Source organism: Mytilus californianus, unplaced genomic scaffold, assembly GCF_021869535.1.
Source record: "Mytilus californianus isolate M0D057914Y unplaced genomic scaffold, xbMytCali1.0.p SCAF_2, whole genome shotgun sequence".
Taxonomy (NCBI): Eukaryota; Metazoa; Mollusca; class Bivalvia; order Mytilida; family Mytilidae; genus Mytilus; species Mytilus californianus.
In genome coordinates, this window is record NW_026262668.1 from 126,190,270 (window position 1) to 126,210,978 (window position 20,709).

General features: G+C 30.9%; 1 protein-coding gene and 1 long non-coding RNA gene across 5 annotated transcripts in view; both read right to left on the reverse strand.

Moving 5' to 3' along the window:
- The window catches only part of LOC127730930 (pre-mRNA-processing factor 40 homolog B-like), a 56,141-nt gene that overhangs the window by 12,063 nt on the left and 23,369 nt on the right, over positions 1-20,709 (reverse strand). For 2 of the 4 annotated variants that reach the window (XM_052239560.1, XM_052239557.1), the window contains exons 14-23: positions 18,591-18,741; positions 17,384-17,517; positions 16,838-16,952; positions 15,122-15,213; positions 14,570-14,686; positions 13,757-13,813; positions 11,745-11,825; positions 10,936-11,112; positions 10,488-10,605; positions 9,424-9,474 (exon numbers count right to left, since the gene is read on the reverse strand). In XM_052239560.1, coding sequence (XP_052095520.1) covers positions 9,424-9,474; positions 10,488-10,605; positions 10,936-11,112; positions 11,745-11,825; positions 13,757-13,813; positions 14,570-14,686; positions 15,122-15,213; positions 16,838-16,952; positions 17,384-17,517; positions 18,591-18,741 — 1,093 coding nt within the window. The remainder of the gene's footprint in view (positions 1-9,423; positions 9,475-10,487; positions 10,606-10,935; positions 11,113-11,744; positions 11,826-13,756; positions 13,814-14,569; positions 14,687-15,121; positions 15,214-16,837; positions 16,953-17,383; positions 17,518-18,590; positions 18,742-20,709) is intronic. The other 2 variants (XM_052239561.1, XM_052239559.1) reach the window with 1 other exon arrangement.
- LOC127730938 (uncharacterized) lies at positions 1,360-9,416 on the reverse strand. The gene is made up of 2 exons (XR_007995384.1): positions 4,053-9,416; positions 1,360-3,741 (listed from the first exon to the last, which is right to left on the reverse strand). It is a non-coding gene; the product is annotated as an uncharacterized LOC127730938 (long non-coding RNA).

Sequence of the window (20,709 nt, forward strand, 5' to 3'; positions counted from 1 at the left end):
GATCCATACACTAACACACAAGTTATGTCTGGAAGTTACAAAAATGCTTATTTTTGGCCCCTTTTTGGCCCCTAATTCCTTTACTGTTATTACCATAACCCCCAAAATCAATCCCAACCTTCCTTTTGTGGTATTGAACCTTGTGGTAAAATTTCATAAAGATCCATTCACTTAAACTAAAGTTAGAGTTAAAACCAATGTGTCTTCGGACGACGACGACGACGCCGCCGGACGACGACGACGCCAACGTCATACCAATATACGACCACAAAAAATTTTTTGTGGTCGTATAAAAATTCTAATAAGACTATATCAAATTTCAAATGGATAAAATGGTATCTGGATGAGTGGCCCAACCACCAACTTGCCTCCCTACAAATCACCCTACCTTCAACACACACAACTATGAAAATAACTCACATCAATCAACAAAAAATATTTCAGTATCTTCCTATTCAGGCTTGACTATTAGCCCTACCTTTAATAAGTTTAATCCCGCTCAAACAAGAACTGCATACTCACTCTATTTGTAAAATAAATCATAACATAACATGTGGTCATGTCAGAGGACCCGGTTGGGGAGCGAGTAAAACTTTACAAAACATACATTCTATTACATATTAAATGTGAGACTCGATTGCATGTCTTTTTTGATTGGGATTTAACTACTCCTTTTAATTGAGGGAGTTTGGAGGATTGAATGGGGGTTGATTGAATTCATTTTGAATGAATTGTGCGAGTTATTTTCAGAGAGGGTGAAATTTGGGAGACTAGTATATATATATATATATATATATATATATATATATATACAAGTCTAAATTGAAAACAATGTTCTATCCTATGATTGCATTGGATAAAAACCGCAATTTTTATACGTGTGCATGCAAAACAAATTTCTTGGTAGAGTTGTCTAAATACAGCACAAACAACATTTTCCAAAAGATCAAATGAGTGAAAAAGTATATTTTAACAAAACGCATTTGACTAGCAGGTCGAACAACTGATGTCCTTAAACCCTGCTGACTGCCATTGGCGATTGCCAAATAAACGGATCACCGATGTAATAAATGGATCTCAATTATAAATTTAGTACTAAACAGAAAACAATAAACTTGCGGAAAAGATGGTATACCGCAAACAAAAGGTGCAAAGGTTTTTGTACACCATATCCGGATTTCGACAATTAATGTCTCTTCAGTGATGTTTGGAATCGAAAAGGTATTTGGAAGGCCATATATATATATATTGATTTTGTAATCATTAATTAAAATCCAACTAAATATTATTACATAATCTATGAAAATTGTCAGTCCTACACAAGTTGATACCTATATTTTGGCATTTTTTTCTCTCTGACTGTTTATGATGTCTTTACACTAAATCCATTGGATGTTGGATGTGTACTGATTGATATTTTAGTCTAAGATACATGTTTATTTTATTAGTTGTTATTGGCCTTGAACTAGCTTTCAGTGGCTGTGAGTACTCTCAGATCTGTACTTTGTGTCTTTAGTGTTTTTGTTAGTTGTTTTTGTACTTTGTATCAATCTGATGAAGACCTTTTAAACTGATTTCTATAGTTTGTTCTTATGTTTTGCTGTTACATGACTGTCCCAGGTTAAGAGGAGGATTGGTCGCACACACACGTTTAACCCCACCACATTATATAAGTGCCTGTCCCAAGTCAGGAGCCTGTAATTAAGTGGTTGTCATTTGTTTATGTTTATCATATTTGTTTTTCTGTAATTGTTTTGTACAGTTTGTTCTTGTTTTGGTCTGTTGCAACACTATTCCATGTTAAACCCCTATGCATAAAGCTATTTTGTATGTGCCCATCCTAAGTGAGGAGCCTGTAATTCAGTAACTACCGTTTGTTGCAGTATCATATTTGTTTTATGTTTATTGTTTTGTACATAAATCAGGCTGTTAGTTTTCTCATTTTGAATTGTTTTACATTTGTCATTTCAGGGCCTTTATAGCTTGCTTTGCGGTATGGGTTTTGCTCATTGTTGAAGCTGTACAGTGACCTATGGTGGCTAACTTCTCCATCATTTGATCTCTGGTGGGGAGTTGTCTCATTGGCAGTCTTACCACATCTTCTTATTCTTATATTTATGCCAAATTAGAACTTTTTTGACAGAAAACATTATTTGATTCTAGCTACTAGTTTACTTCAATATGTATAGGATGGAGACCTATGTTTCAAAACATGCAATAACCATTATATAAGCAACAGGAAATTGAACAGTTTGGGTACAAACACAAATCATTTAACTTTTTTTTATCCACATCTTTTTCTGATCTTTAGTAAATTTTATTTCTGGTAATTAAAAGAGATATGGACTTGACCTGGTAAGAGATTTCAGTTCAATTAAAACGGTCAAAACAATAAACCAAGTATGCTACTACTTCAATGTCAAATACATTTGTAAAGCATAGATAAACTAGCAAAATGCAAACAAAATAAAAATCCTTAAACAAATTTGGCTCTTGAGCAAATGATATGCCTTTTCATCAAAATACAAAACTCATTTCTCCAAAAAGGAAATTATTTTTGACAATCCAATGTAAAGTAAACATTTTATTCAAGTGGATGATATTTAATTTTACTTTAATAAACTATGAAATGTAAAAAAAAAGATGTCATTACCTTAACAAAATTGTAAAACTCTGAGAAAACAAAAACCTGTCAAAACTTAACCCTGAGAAAAACTTTTACCTGTGGAACTTAAACCATGCAGAAACCTGAAACCTGTGGAACTAAACCTGAAAAAACTGAAACCTGTGAAAATTTAATTTTGAAAATCCTGAAACCTGTGGAAACTTAACCCTGACAATCCTTAGACAGGCCTCTACAATAACTTTTTTTCCAACTTGTCCAGTAGGACAAGTACATACCAAAACTTACTTGTCCGATTGAAATTGTAACTTGTCCAACAAAAAAAATAATCTTAATAATAACCTTTTTTGCATTTTAAGTTGATTCAAGGAACAAAATGAATTAAAACAATAGAACAGAATTTGATTTATATCTTTTGAAATACCTTTTTCAAAATATGAGTCGAGAACAACTGAATCTAGTCATGTCACAGGACTTATGTTCTAGTTTTCATCAATGCCAAAGTCTCATCAGACTCTACACATGAGGCACTGTCTGATAGGCCTGTCAATTTCCACTCATTAAATTTGTATCCTGGTTTTTTAAGTTGAAATAAAATGCTCCGCTGGGGGCGCAGCTTGATACGACCGCAGAGGTTGAACCCTGAACAGTTGGGGCAAGTATGGACACAACATTCAAGCTTGATACAGCACTGAATTTGGATTGTAATTAAATATTTGACAAAGCATAGGTTTCTGACACAGAATGAAAGTGGTCTAAGAACTTAAAAATTATTAATTTACCTATTCAAACCATATCATTATTATTTGCTTTTATATATAAATCAGAAATAACCAATTTAAAATGGAAAATTTTAAAGAAAAAAAAGGAAAAAAAAATCCCCCCCAAATTTTTTGAACCCCCTTATGATTCATCACCCCAAACTCAATCCCAGCCTTCCCGTTGTGGTATGGTACCTTGCAGTACAATTTGAGAGAGATCCATACACTTGAACACAAGTTATTGTCTGGAAACTAGAAAAATGCTTGTTTTTTGGCCCCTTTTTGGCCCCAAATTCCTAAACGTTTAGGGCAATTACCCCCAAACTCAAACCCAGCTTTCCCTTTGTGAGATGGAACCTTGCAGTACAATTTCATAAAGATCCATACACTTACACACAAGTTATTGTCCTGAAACTAGAAAAATGCTTGTTTTGTGGCCCTTTTATGGCCCCTATTCCTAAAATTTTGAAGGAATTACCCCCAAAATCAATCCCAGCCTTCCCTTTGTGATATGGTACCTTGTAGTACAATTTCAGAGAGATCCATACACTTGAACACAAGTTATTGTCTGGAAACTAGAAAAATGCTTATTTTTGGCCCCTTATTCCTAAATTTTTTGGGCAATTACCCCCAAATTCAATTCCAGCTTTCCCTTTATGATATGGAACCTTGTAGTACAATTTCATAAAGATCCATACACAAACACACAAGTTATTGTCATGAAACTAGAAAATTTAACAGTAATATCTAAAAATGGAAATTACATAATAAAGGTATTAAAATAGAAAATGACATCATAGTCATGGCTAAAAAATAAACAAAATCCTTAATCAGCAACATTTTACAGTAATATCGAAAAATAAAATTCCTTTGTAACCATAAAAGCCCATTTAAATACATCATGACAGATATTAAAATAGAAAATGACATCATAGTCATGGCTAAACATAAGCAAAAACCTTAATCAGCATCATTTAACAGTAATATCTAAAAATAAAAATTTCTTTGCAACCATAAAAGTAAAATAGAAAATGACATCATAATCATAGCTAAAAATAAACAAAAATTTTTTTTATTACCAAATTTTAAATGGAGTTTATTAAACTAAAACAATAAATTTGCAACCATAAAACCCCATTTAAACACATCATAAAAGTATTAAATAATTCAACTACATCATAAGGCTATAAAAATAGAAAATGACTTCATAGTCAAGGCTAAAGGTAAACAAAAAACCTTCATCAGCAAAATTTTATATTGGCAAATTTCCAATGAAGTTTATTATACTAAAATTGTTGGCAAATTTCCAATGCATTTATTAACAATAAAGTTATTGGCAAATTTCCAATTTACATAATTTAAAAGCAGTGTAAGTGAGATATTTAAATGAGTTTGAATTACCAACCTTACACTGCTTTTAAATAATGTTTTGTACTTAATTGTCTATTAACCTGGAAACCCTTGTTTTTTCACCTTTTTTTCCCTTATTATTTAAAGGTTTGAACCATAACCCTAAAGCCAATTCTTAAATTCCAATGTAACCTAAATTTACAATATACATAACTTCAATTTAAGTTTTTGATAAAATCAAACCACATCATTATTATTTGCTTTTATATCTAAATCAGAAATAATTAACCAACTTTAAGTGGAAAATTTTCACACATCACGCCCCCCCAAACTCAATCCCAGCCTTCAGTTTGTGGTATGGTACCTTGCAGTACAATTTCACAGAGACCCAATTACTTAAACACAATTAATTGTTGGAAACTAAAAAAAATATTTTTAACCACTTTTTTAGCCCCTTATTCCTAAACATTTGAGCAATTATCCCCCAAACTCAATTCCAACTTTCTCTTTGTGATCAGAATTAACCAACTTAAAATGGAAAATTTTAAAGAAAAAAAAAGGAAAAAAAATCCCCCCCCCCCAAAAATTTTTTGACCCACTTCCCTTTGTGGTATGGTACCTTTAAGTACAATTTCAGAGAAATCCATACACTTGAACACAAGTTAATGTCTGGAAACTAAAAATGCTTATTTTTGCCCCCTTTTTTGGCCACTTATTAATAAATGTTTTGGGCAAACATTTTACAATAATATTTAAAACTGAAATTAATTTGTAACCTTAAAATTAAATAGAAAATGACATCATAGTCATAGCTAAAAATAAACAACCTATTGGTAAATTTCCAATGGAGTTTATTATACTAAAACAATAAATTTGCAACCATAAAAGCGCATTAAAATACATCATAAAAGTATTAAAAAAAAATTTAACTACATCATAAGGCTATTAAAATAGAAAATGACATCATAGTCAGACTAAAGGTAAACAAAAAACCTTCATCAGCAAAATTTTATATTGGCAAATTTCCAATGAAGTTTATTATGCTAAAATAATTGGCAAATTTCCAATTTACATAATTCAAACATAGTGTAGGTGAGATATTTAAATGAGTTTGAATTACCAACCTTACACTGCTTTTAAATAATGTTCTTTACTCAATTATTTGTCTATTAAAATGGAAACCCTAGTTTTTTAACCTTTTTTCCCCTTATTCCTTAAACGAAAAAAAATAAATACCCCTTTTTGGACCCCCCCTCTTCCCTTATGATTCATCACCCCTTTTTAGGCCCCTTATTACTAAATGTTTTGGGCAATTACCACAAAACTCAATTCCAGCTTTCCCTTTGTGAAATGGAACCTTGTAGTAAAATTTCAGAAAGATCCATACACTTACACACAAGTTATTGTCATGAAACTAGAAAAATGCTTGTTTTTTGCCCCCTTTTGGCCCCTTATTCCTAAAATTTTGAGGAAATTAACCCCAAAATCAATCCCAGCATCGTCCCTTTGTGATATGGAATCTTGTAGTACAATGTCAAAGAGATCCATAAAATAACACACAAGTTATGTCTGGAAGTTACAAAAATGCTTATTTTTCGGCCCCTTTTTGGCCCCTAATTCCTTTACTGTTGGTACCATAACCCCCAAAATCAATCCCCACCTTCCTATTGTGGTATTGAACCTTATGGTAAAATTTCATAGAGATCCATTCACTTAAACTAAAGTTAGAGTGCGAAAACCATTGTGTATTCGGACGACGACGCCGGACGACGACGACGACGACGACGCCAACGTCATACCAATATACGACCACAAAATTTTTTTGCGGTCGTATAAAAAGTTTGTTCAAATTCAATCAATAAAAAAAAAAGAAGATGAGGTATGATTGCCAATGAGACAACTCTCTGCAAGAGACCAAATGACACAGAAATTAATAACTATAGGTCACCGTATTGCAAGTATTGTTTTTTCTTCTATATATGATCAAATATGATTTGGGAATTTTATGGTAAATAATTTCTTCATTTTTATTTAAAAAATATTTTTTGTTAAAAAAATTACGTTATGGTATTTATTATAAAGCAACAGAATAAGGTAGGAAAACAAGGTACTGATTTGCCTTGGTCCCGAAATGTCTCCTGTTTCCTGCGTTGCCAAACTGTCTATTAATCATGTCTATTAAATATGTCTCCTACGGTGCCAAACTGTCTATTAAACTTGGAGTCGAATCGTTTCGAGCTGGTGACGAACTGTCTTGAAAAGTTACCTTATCTACAAAGTGCATCGCTGATTCGGATCAGTAAGACTGGTTTCCGAGAAAAGTATGCCTTTTACCTGTTAAAAAGTACCTGACAAAGAACCAGTTTTAAATCATCAATTGCAAGTAAACATGTCAAAGTAATACTTGTGTTTATCTTCTTTTCTTATTTTTTGTTTATAATTACTTTGTTCAAAGTTGAATTAAATTTATTTTCTGCATAATAATTTAACTTGTCCCATCGGACAAGCTTGATATAGCTTTTACTTGTCCTACCTTTTTTTCCTCTGGTACCGGACAATTGGACAAGCGTTATTGTCGAGCCCTGTTACAGCTGTTAAAATTTTGTTCTAAGAAATCCTTAAACCTGTGGATACAACTCTGGGAACTCAGCTCTAAGAAAATTTGAAACCAGTGTAAATTGTGAAAACAATCATTTTTCATATTTAAACTACTGCTTTCCATGCTTTCCATCTTAAATTTGTTAAGAAGAGGGTTCAATAACTACTTTTTGGTCTTATTTTTCAGTGAATTAAAGTCTGTATGAAAAATTGGATGATATCAAATAAAATAAAAGAACAGAGTTCTAATGTCCTCCGCATTGCACATATTTCATTTGTCCAAGGGCAATAACTAAAAATACTTTTTTTTTTGTTCTTTAAAACTTTTTATAAATATCTTAAGAGAAATGAAGGCTTGAAAGCAATGCAATTTCCATAGAAACTTTGCTTATATAAACCTTTGATATAAATTTGATAAAAATCTGGCAAAAATTGTACACATGAGAGCGCTTACAATGCAATTTTCCATATAATTAATATTTCAAAGGGACATAACTCTTTTAAAATTATTTAATCGTCACTGATTTTCGAACTTAACTGAACCATTGCTGATATAGACCTTTGATGCAAGTTTCATAAAAAAATTTTGTACACATGAAAGCGCTAACAATGAAATTTTCCATATAATCAATATTTCCAAGGGGCATAACTTTTTAAAAATAGTTGATCGGCACTGATTTTTGAACTTGTCCGAGATATTGCTGATATAAACCTATGATATAAGTTTTATAAAAATTTGGCTGGAATTGTTCATGTGAGAGCGCTAACAAGACCGGACTGACAGACGCACCAATGTGGGCCCACCCAGTATTTCTATGTTCCGCACAAAAAGACAGTTCAGAAGCCAAAACTTTACAATAAATATTGTTATGTCATCTTAGAAAGACCAGTTTTAAAAGCATTTTCATGAAACATATAAGTTTCAGATGGTTTATTTTATTGAGGGAACCAAAATCCAATAAAATACTTAGATCTGTTCTATATCAACAAATATCTCTCAATATTTATGGAGTTTTCCATACAATAACTATTCACAGCTCATAAATATATGAAAACTTAAGCTGTTTTTGTCACTTTTTAAAAAAGAAATTAATTTATGCTGTTTTTGAACATTAAAATTTTCATTAATATTTATAAAAATTCTCGAAAGAACTTAAGTTTAGACTTTACACACAGCTAACAAATTATTTCAGCATAAATTTCACCTGATTTTGTAATATTTCCTCTTACGTTAATGAGGTTTCCTAAAAGATGACTTTCAGTACATGAGAAAATGCATAAAGTGACACCACTTTAAAGGTGTAATACCACCAAATCATAGTACATCACATCCGGTTGCATACGAAAATAGATTGAAAAAAAATATTCCCTTGAATTTGACAGTTGTAGGTAATTAATCCTACATTTCATTGCAGTAAAACATTTCTGGGTCATAAACATATATTTTGGGTATTTAAAAGCACCATTATTTTTTTATTTGAGGTTTCTATAGAATATTTTGGAAACTTGAGGTTACATGGTTACTAAAGCTTGTACACAGGTTTATTAAAGGGGAAAATTTGATTGGTTAACTTCCAGTGATGGTTATTTTCTTATATGCAATGAATGTTATGTGAAATTTTTTCTATAGTACTGGACAGGATAAAACTTTACTCATGCCAAGTATTTTCTTTATTTGAAACAAAGATAAATTCTGCACAATTTTTTGAAAAGTGCAAATTTAACAAAGACTAATAGGGGAAAATCAATGGTGGTATTACACCTAAATATGGCCAATTTTTAATATTTTGTTAAAAAAAGGATTGTTTATAAATAGTATTAAAATTTGTGGTTGTAAAACAATTACCAAAAGCAAAATAAAAATATAATTTCAACTGCAACTTTTTTTTTACATTATATTGCATTGCAGGTAAATATTAGAGGATGTACATCAAAAACTTTATGTTTTGAAAGATGTTTGTAACATTGAAAGTTAACATACTTTTCTACCACATCTCAATTTGCTGAAAGATCTGGATAAAATTCAGTAAATGCTGTGTAGCATAACAAAACAAATCCCAACAATCATGCTTTTCCCTGGTATGTACTCACATTTATCACTGCTTTGAGAGACAGAAAGGTCTTCTCTCCTGCCCATGTATCCTAAATTTCATCACATGTTAAAAGTAAGTTCAAATAACCGTGCAAATACAAAAGTTTGTGGAAATATATCTTTCATTCATTGACACCATCAAAAGAATAATTTGAACTCATGCATGTCAAGCTTGTCAAATCAAATTGAAAAAGTATAATTATTATTATCCTACTACTATTTCACATAAAGAAATGGAGATTACTTTAATGGTTAATTTCAGAGTTTTGTTTTTAAATTATAAGTAACATAGAATGTAAATATCAAACATTGTCAAACATTGATGATATTTGTTCTTTAAGCCAGAATGTAAATAGTAGTGTCAGAAGATAACAATAGATCACATCTGTTCTTTAAGTAAGGTAATATTAAAGGTTAATTTTGTTAGTTAATGTAAACTATAATTGAAAACTGGATGCAAAACACAATACAATTGACAAAAAATACAATAATCATTAAAACATGTTGAATAAAGGGTTAATAAACATTATTTTTTACACACTTAGATAAATTCATGCAAAAATACATGCATTTTACATCTTTACTTCAAGCTGTGGTCTTTTCCTCACCATCAATACTTGAACAAATAGCATTTCTCTATAAACATTCTGCAGAATTTGTACAAGAATATACCTGATTCAGAGACGTAACTAGAATTTGTACAAGAATGTAACTGATTCAGAGACGTAACTAGAATTTGTACAAGAATGTACCTGATTCAGAGACATATTGAATTTGTACAAGAATGTACCCGATTCAGAGAAGGAACTAGAATTTGTACAAGAATGTACCTGATTCAGAGACATAACTAGAATTTGTACAAGAATGTACCTGATTCAGAGACATAACCAGAATTTGTACAAGAATGTACCTGATTCAGAGACATAACTAGAATTTGTACAAGAATGTACCCGATTCAGAGAAGGAACTAGAATTTGTACAAGAATGTACCTGATTCAGAGACATAACTAGAATTTGTACAAGAATGTACCTGACTAAGAGATGTAACTAGAATTGAACATACCTGATTCAGAGACGTAACTAGGTGACCTTGAACGGGATTCTGATCTATGTTTTCTTTCTTTTTTCTTCTTTCTGTGTCTAGTTGAAGATGATACTGTTTCTGCTTCAGACTCACTTTGCTGAAATTTAAATCATTACATTGGATGCTAGTATATTATAATACAGAAATATAAGGAAATATTGTTTCTATGATCACCAACCAGATTGACCCTTTTAGGTACCTAGTCACATTTACCTACTGGCTTTTCTCATGTCATTTACAATAGGTACTTTTTGACTTATTCTCATAAATGAATAACTTTTTTTTTCTTGTTTTGGAGAATGAGGAAAAATTCAACAATTATAAAGTTAACATTGTTAAGTGTTTTGGAGTATGGCATAATCTATGTACAAGCATTCATGTTCTTTATTTGTTTGTATATAAAGCAACTTTTGCATCCTTTACTCACTGATTTGGATTTTGACCGTGAACGTCTAGTTTTATGTTTTTTTGTTTTTTTCTTTCTTGAATGGTGATGACTACAGGATTCCTCCAGAATTTGTTGATATTCCCTAAACAATCGAATCCTTTCAGACTCCACTGTCACAGCTTGATACGCTGAGTCCTTCTCTAATTTTTCTCTAACCTACAAAAAAAAAATTGTTAAATAAGCTTATCACTGCTCTTATCCAATGCCACTAAACCAAAGTATACTAAGTTATTATTAGACATTAACAAAAATTCTTAGTTTTTGGCAATTTAAATTCCATATTTCTGATGAAAATCATCAGAACAGAAAGGTAACTAGTCTTCATAGAACCTAATTATATATAACATTATACAACAATTTGAAAGAGGTAAATTAAAGCATACTGGAGTTATCACAAGACATGCTCAGATGTACGATGGACAGATTTCATTATAAATATTAAGATACTTTTTAGGATATGTATTAGAAATAAATTATAAAATTCAGTAATAATTACAAATGAATACCTTCCTTTTTTTTTGATGATAACATTCATCATTTTTAACAGCTCACAAGTACAGTTAAGTAATTAAAGTCTGTGGACCTTCTAAATATGCAGGTGTGGGGTAAATTACAATGAGATATCAACCCAAAAACACAATTTAACCAAAATACAGATTAAATACAATTGCTTCAGCAATTTTCAATAAGTTTTTTTACTTAATTTACAACAGAAAAAAGAAGTGTTACAGAGCAGAAACATATGTATAGTTTTATTCCAGTTTACAATCCATTGTAAGACTACTCACATCTTCCCATCTTGAAGTTTCATCTATCTGTGCTGGACCAGATTTCAGCAGGTTTCTAAATGAACTCTCTATTTTTCTCAACTGTTAAAAAAATAAATAAAAAAATCACTACTGTGAATATACAAGTTTAAATGAGTAAACTATCATCAAGTAATTAAAGCACATTAACATTAGGCCAAAAAAAATATATGTCTGTTTACGGTTACCCGACCGACCCTACTTTTGAGAGCCGACCCAGAGTCATTTTATTTCCGTCGTAAAGTGAAAAATAAACTGAACTCGTGTCAAAAGTGAAGTTAGTGTTGCCAATAATATAAATCAATTGCCTGATACATCCCAATGCTCACAATCGTGAATATGATAGCTGTTTTAAGGAAATTCGTGACTTGTGTGATGAAATAAACACCTTGCCGCCATTTTTTTCCAACCAATAACCAAGGGAAATAATCCAATCATTAAAAATACGGGTAAACTCGGCCCATGATCAACTCGGACCACGACAAGAAGAGACCGCATGACTCAAAATCATGTCACAAAAAATAAAATGAAAAAATAAAATAAAATGGAAATACCGACCTACCTACCCTATTTTTTTAAAGTATGTTACCTAAAACAGACATATATTTTTTTTTGGCCTTACTGGTGTAAAACACTGTAAGTTATCAAAAATGAGTACCTTTTTCACATTTATAAAGTGTTAAGATCAATATGTCTTTGATCTAATCTTTACAAATATACATTTTAAAATGTCAAGTGAACCTCAGGTTCATTGTTTGAAACAGTTTTTAACATACAATTTGACATAAAATTGTATTATCTATTTTTGTAATCTCTAGTATTGAACAATTATTACCTCAAGTTTTGACATCATCACACATGTAATTTAATGAATAACTTTAAATACTGATATAAACACTAAATTTAAAACTATAAGAAAATGTAATAGGCTTACTATATCAAATTTAATTTCTTAATAAAAAAAGTTAAAAGTTTTGCTCTAATTACTGTTAGTAATTAAAAACAAATTTTTAAAATTTAAAGATTTGCTTTTTATTGATAAAAATTACACTGAACTTTCCATTAATATTTGAATTCAAAGTACTGATAAGTTTAAGTACTTTATAAGACTTCTTAATCTTGTACAACTAAAGTCTTCTATATATTACAATATTTTTTTCATATATAAACTCCTACTGACTAACACAGTACGTAGGGATGTTCCAGGTCCTAACACAGAAGACTGACATAGTTTTGTTTCATAAAGTGAGTCAATTAGATGTAACCTGAAAGTTTACAAACCAATGGAATCAAGAACTTAATTCTGTTAATTCAAATAATGAATTCAGTTGTATTTACTTTTACAAGTATTTAAAATAGTTAACAAGTAATATCTATTTTATCCACATTTATATCTGTAGACATGCTGATTTAAAGTGAACACGTACTGAAGCCAAAGTGTGTATGAGGAACTGTAGGGTGCTTATTGACTGTAGTGTATCAAACATGATAATATTGCATTTGAATGGTTGAACTGCAGCGTCATTCAAATTATGCAATGAATCTGATAGCAGTTTAATGCAAAAATGGGCTTTTACCGGGTCAACAATGGAACCTATTTTTTAAAAAGAAAGAAATACTCATAATGCAAGTGACTTATCCATTTATAATTATCAATAAAAAATCTGACATTCCATTTAGACCACAAATGTCACTTTTCCCAACAACAAAAAGACATTTGGTTTAACAGATTAGGCTGATATCAATAAGATTTCTATTTGCATTGTGGTATGCTTGGAATTTTCTGAAACAAGCACAATTTTTGTTTAAAAATATGAAAAGATGGGTCCTATCATAGAGAATAAATATTTTATATTTGATTATTTCTTTCCCACAAATACCCTGAAAACAACAATGGCTCTGTTTATCACCGCAAGGCCTGGTATATGCTTTTCAAAAACAATAAAAAAGAAATTGAACTTTTCTCAAGCTAGAGATACAAAGATATAACCCACCTTTCTTGCCTCTTCTTTCAGTCTTTCTTTCTCTCGTGCCTCAGCTTTTTCTATTAGCTGAAATTATACAAAATGGTTATATAGAATAATACTTCCATGTTTATAAGGTTTCTTAAACTATATACTATAAACCAAAATTGTGACAATTTTATTTTTTCCATATCCAGTATTTATTATTGAATATTATTCTACTACTAAATCATGATCTAACAAAGATGAAAAAGTGAATGCATCTTTTACTTAATTTCCTTGTATACTTTGTATTCTTCTCTTCCATTACAAAAAAGATTACAAAATGGGCTTTGTTTTTTCGTGAATATTTTGGTCTGTAGAGATCTAGAACATACACAGTAACGGATGTCACAGAAGAGTTCCATTGGTAAGGTAAAGTTGTGTTACAATAATAAAAAAAAATTATTCAAGAGTTCCATAACACTAGCAAAAATGGTCAAACAAAAATGACCATATAGTATGGTTAACTACAGGTGATGACAAATAAGTTTTCTGGCAAATGGTCTCATAAGAGATGCATTCACAAAGAGTTACTTGGTTTAATTTATATACTCCAAAATTTTCTTTAACTCATGCAAAGATTGTCAAACCAAATTACCATTAACCAGAATAATAAGACAAATAATCCTTAAAGTATGGAAGCTTTAAACAGTTTAGTATTAGTTAGTTTCAGATGGACGGACAGGCGAAGATTATAATTATGTCCTCCCCAGCACACAAGGCAAGCGACAATTACACTGGCTTGATTTTTTCTATAAAGCACATTTCTATTTCTCAATATCTTTCCAGTTAAAAACTTACACTGTTATATGTGAGTTTGATATTTCCAGAATCCAAACCAATTGCTCTTTTATCCTCAGCTATAACATAGGCCAGATCCTCAAATGATGTTGTGAGATCAATGCTAAAACCTTTGTCCTAAAGTAAAAAGATAGAAACAACAATGGTTACAATAATTTGTAATTCTATATGTTCTACAAAATACTACTGCAAGTTTATTGAAGATGAACATACACAGATTGCATTCTTGACCAATCAAGATAACGTTTAACAAAATTGTGGAGATCAAAGTTAGGTCAATCCTTTCAGACAGCTATGAACATCTGGTATTAATTCTATGATTAAAATATAGTTGACCTAATACTTATAAAAACAGTGAAACTGACCTATTAAAAAACATTAGCATAGATCTTTGAAGCATGGAAATGAGGTCAGGTCATTAAACATGTGAAATAAGTCATTTCTTTTCTTTTATGAAATAATTACAACTAAAAAGTGCAAAAAATATTATGTACATTATCTGTAGAATTATTTTGAAAATCATGAAGTTAACATCACTGATAGATATCTTACTCGTAATATTTCTTTAACAACTTTCTTTTCATCATGAAATCTTGCTTTCAAATCTTCAACATAAAACTTAAATAAATCTAAAGGCGTGGAACCTGCAAATATGGAAAATACAATAATAACAAATAAAATACAATATCATCAATACCAGTTAAACAAATATTGTAGTTGTAATGATTCAAATCTATGATTTCAATAGTTAGTGATCGAAAAAACAAGCATTCTGAGAGTATTGCATGGCAATACATAGTCCCCTACAGGTTAAAAATTCATTGTACTGGAACAAAATACTAACTTGATCTATAACTTGTCATGGTGTAAACTATATAACAAATATCAAGTCAATATCTTCAAGCATGACGAAAAAAAAGTGTGGAAAACTGATTATTTAAGTGAATTTTCTAAGTCCAAGGACCATAACTCTGCACAAAATAATCAGACCAGAAAAAAATTCGAACTTGATCTGTAACTTGTCATGATAAAACTATGTACCAAATAACAAATCATTATCTTCAAGCACGAAGAAAAAAAGTATGGAAAACTGATTTGCCGGACTGACGAATGGAGTGCAAACCTAAAGTCCCCTTCGACATCCTAAAGTCCCCTTCGACTTTGTTGGTAGGGGACTAATAATTATATAATTATATAATAGCTGAATGTTTAATGATGTACCAAGAAAAGGTTTATTTTACACTCTAAAGGTAATATATACTGTGGATTCATTTATTTCCTTGGATACCAATTTTTGAGAATTAAAGAAAAATTGTATTTTCGTAGATTTTTGATTTTGGGGTTTTCTATAAAGGAGTAGGTCCGGTAAGGGCCGATTTTGGCCTCAAAATTCAGGTTCATCTAATAAAAGATTTTGGACACTTTTTAAACACTTAAGTGTCTACTTCAGTCGATTCAATTAGTTTATGTGAAAGATTTGAACTGAATTAGTCATTAAAGACGCTCAAATTCAAGCTTAAATATGAAAAATCTATCAAATATGCTATAATATGTCACTTTTCAGATGGTTTTTGTCAAAAATGAAAGTGGCCGCATCCGTGTTCATTCTCACCCTTTATATAAGTTATGTATTATCATCAAATACAACTTACATTTAAATATTAAGAATGAACACAAATGCGGCCACTTCCATTTCAGACGGAAACCGTCTAAAAATTAACACAAATGCTAAAATTTCAAAGATTTCAGTAATTTAGCATGACTTAATGATGCTAGTACCCGTTAAATATGCATTGTATTGTCAAAAACAGCCCATATTTATGTAACAGAAGTATTCTTCTTTCCAATAAATAGCTAAAAATTTACATTTTAACAATTTTGTAAATCTGCTATATTTTGGGGCCAAAAAGGGGTCTTACTGGGCCTGCTCCTTTGTGTAAAAGCCTATAGAAAATATGTACATTTAGAGAAGAGATAGAATCTTCATTTAGATACAAGTCTTGTCAAGAGTAAAATATTAACACTGAGAAACTGAATTTTTCTCCTTTATAGGAACTAATAAACAACATTATCTTATATAAGAAATAGAACTAACTTTCCTTTCATGATGCTAAATTTTAAGACTTCATGTGGTAACTTAATGATATGATTTGATAAAAGTACATTTATAATGCTATATAAGATTTAACTCTTAGTTTCTCATTAAAATATTTTCAATGAAATTCATTTTAAACCTAAATTAGAAATATGTTAATCAACTGATTATACCTGGTTGTCCCAACATATTTGTAAATCTGACATCTTGAGTGATGATTGGATAAAGATCCATCCACAAAGACATGGAATTTAGTTTTCCCTGTTCATGTAACTCATCCAGTAATACCTGCAAATATGGCAAATATGGCAAATATACATTAAACATTATTTAGATACATTATAGCTACTGACACAAAATCAAATCCATGTTTCAGTGCATTTGCATCTTATAGATATATCTACAGGCTATAAAGGCATATTCTATGAACATAATGATTAAACTCCACCATATTGATATGAAAAAAATATGACAAATATATATACAATTCAGGTATTAAGAGTTAAGTGCTTTTCAGAACTGATTTTTGTTGTACTTTATTCAAAGTATTTTTTTTTTATTCATTTAAGAATTGAATGCTTCTTTTTGTAAATTTATTGGGGTGTAAATTTTAGTGCTCTCCATCAAGGCTTATGGAAATTACAAATTAAGTTCCTTTAGTTTTTTTCAGAAAACGCATTGGGACCAGAATCATGCCATATTAATGAAAACATACTAACCAGAAAACCTTCCCTATTTTTCCTTTGCTGTCGTTTCATCCTGCGTCTTTCACGTTCTTTTTCATCATCATATTCTTGTTCCAACATTCTTATGTGTTCCTCAAAAGCTATTAATGCATCTTCTTTATCCATATCTAAAATAAAGTTATTCATCTATAGTCAGAAAGAACAATTTTAATCAAGTTTTTTTTTACTAGCACCCCAAACTTCTGTAGTGATGAAAGGAACCATAGATATCCCATACAGTAAGTTAGGACTGTGCTATGAGGAGGAGGGACCATGGATTTTTTTTTAGTTGTTCCGATATGTGAATATGATCAAGGAGGGTCTCAATGGTGGGGAGGGGTTAGTTCTCCATTTCTGTATTCTGTTTTAAATTTGTAGTCCATTTTTCTCTATTATAATTCTTTATATTTTAGTGCCCCTTTTTTATCTATGCAAGTTTATATTGTAGCATTGCTTTAATCTTTATTCCTTAATTGGTAATTGAAACAAGAAACATATACATACATGTACTATATATTATATTTAGTAAGTCTTATAATACATACAGTAGCCTTGCATAGTGGGTAAATCAGGGATATACAGACACATCTGATGTGCTTATCATCAGTGTTCTATTGAACACAACTATGTAAATCGGTGATAGTGGGTTAATTCAGGGATATCATACAAAATCTAATTATACCACCATAGTTCTGATACTTACTATGTAGATCTGGGTCGTCTGTAAACCTTGGATTATCTAGTAACATCTGTTGTGCTTTGGACCATCAGTGTGGTAATACTTACTATGTAAATCTGGGTCGTCTGTAAACCTTGGATTATCTAGTAACATCTGCTGTGCTTCAGACCATCAGTGTGGTAATACTTACTATGTAGATCTGGGTTGTCTGTAAACCTTGGATTATCTAGTAACATCTGCTGTGCTTTAGACCATCAGTGTGGTAATACTTACTATGTAAATCTGGGTCGTCTGTAAACCTTGGATTATCTAGAAACATCTGCTGTGCTTCAGACCATCAGTGTGGTAATACTTACTATGTAAATCTGGGTCGTCTGTAAATCTTGGATTATCTAGAAACATCTGCTGTGCTTCAGACCATCAGTGTGGTAATACTTACTATGTAAATCTGGGTCGTCTGTAAACCTTGGATTATCTAGTAACATCTGCTGTGCTTCAGACCATCAGTGTGGTAATACTTACTATGTAAATCTGGGTCGTCTGTAAACCTTGGATTATCTAGTAACATCTGCTGTGCTTCAGACCATGTTGTACAGTATGTCAAATTAGGCATGCTGTCTAAAATCTCAGCAAACACTTTTGTATTTCTTTTTCTTAATGTTTTGGCTTCTTCCTGAAAAGAAAGTTTGAATTATAATTTGTAGCTGAACATTAAATAAACAGGTATTTAGACTGCATTCAAAATGATACGATGACAGATTCAAAGTGTTACGACTTTAATAATGACCACTGACATATAAAACAGAAGAAACTGTTGACCTCAGATCAATAAATAGTGTAAGATTTTACATGTAGTTTCCCTACTATTTTTGTTGGATTTCATTTGAATTATTTAATTATTGCTTTGCTTTTTACCTTGTAATTAGCCATAAAATGTTTTTTACTACTTTCTTATGATAGAGCACAAATGTGAAAAGAAAACATAATCTACAAATAAGTTTAACCCTGCGCCATTCTGTATGTGCCTGTCTAATTATTTGTTTTATACTTAAATCAGTCTTTCTTTTTTCTTGTTTGAATTGTTTTACATTTGTCATGTCAGGATCTTTTATAGCTTGCTATACGGTATGGGTTTTGTTCATCGCTAAAGGCTGTACAATGACCTATAATTGGTAACTTCTAACTCATCTTGTCTCTGGTGGATAATTGTCTAATTGGCAATCAAACCACAACTTCTTATTGATTTACTGAAATTCATTTGTTAGATAAGTGACAATTTGGAGAGTAAAACAATTGAAAACAGGATATAAAAGGGACACAATCTGAATAGTGTTTAACATAAAGATTAACTTTCATTGAATTTGCATTAAACTTATCACCTGTTAATGTTAGTACTACAGTAATTATTACTAAAGAAAAAAAAACTTATCAGATTTATATACAAGCAAACAATAAATTTTTGTTAGAAAATAAATCAACAACCTATTGTAAAACAGTATAATGTTTATAACTAGTTACAAATAAAATGTCATGAAGAGGTTTTTATATGCAAGTCAAACTTTTATAAAACACTGTTCCTGATAAGTGTTTCAAAATTGTTCCACTTCAGTAAACAAACAGTCGGAAACTAGAAAGGATGGGAAGAATAACTTTTATTCCACTGCACTGGCTTCATACTAACAATCTTCACTACCAATGAACTTGAATATGTTACCAGCTCATCAGTTTGAAAAGATTAATTCAAATAGCAACTTGGTAAAATATTGTAGCCAATTGGTATTTTAAACATGTTAAAAGAACAAAGTCTTTTGATATGCACTGCAAACCTACAAGAATTAGAATACTAAAGAGTCCATTTAATAAAGAATTTAAAATATTTTTATTATATATTGCATCAAGATGTTTTCAGTGCTAAATATCGATATTGAAGACAAAATTGCTAATTTACTATTCTTGTAAAATTTTGCATTTAAAGAAATCTTTGACCAAAGCAAAATATATTTCTTCTGATTGTCTTTTTTTGTACATTTGGCCCAGCAATTTCAGAGAAGATTTTTCAAAAGTTTACTACAACAGATGGACACCAAGTGATGGTCATTATTCACATGACATTTTAAAGATATAAGTTTTTAACAGTGGAAGATCAACATGAAAAGAAGTCAAATTATATCACAAGTTATGGCATATATCAAGAAACTATGATTTTTAGTATCTGAGAAAATTTCACAAAAATTTAATAATATCATTTTAAAGATATAAGTTTTCCAAAAAAACAAAGTAGAACATCAAAGGAAATGAAAAATGTGTCATATATCATGAAACTGGTATTTGCTGAGAAAAATGTGACAGCTGTGTTAAGGACAAATGAAAGGAGGGACAGAGGTAACCCAGTATACCCTCTCTTTTAGAGCAGGGATCACCCAGTATACCCTCTCCTTTAGAGCAGGGGTAACCCAGTTTACCCCCTCCTTTAGAGCAGAGATCACTCAGTATACCCTCTCCTTTGGAGCAGGGATCACCCAGTATACCCTCTCCTTTAGAGCAGGGGTAACCCAGTTTACCCCCTCCTTTAGAGCAGAGATCACTCAGTATACCCTCTCCTTTGGAGCAGGGATCACCCAGTATACCCTCTCCTTTAGAG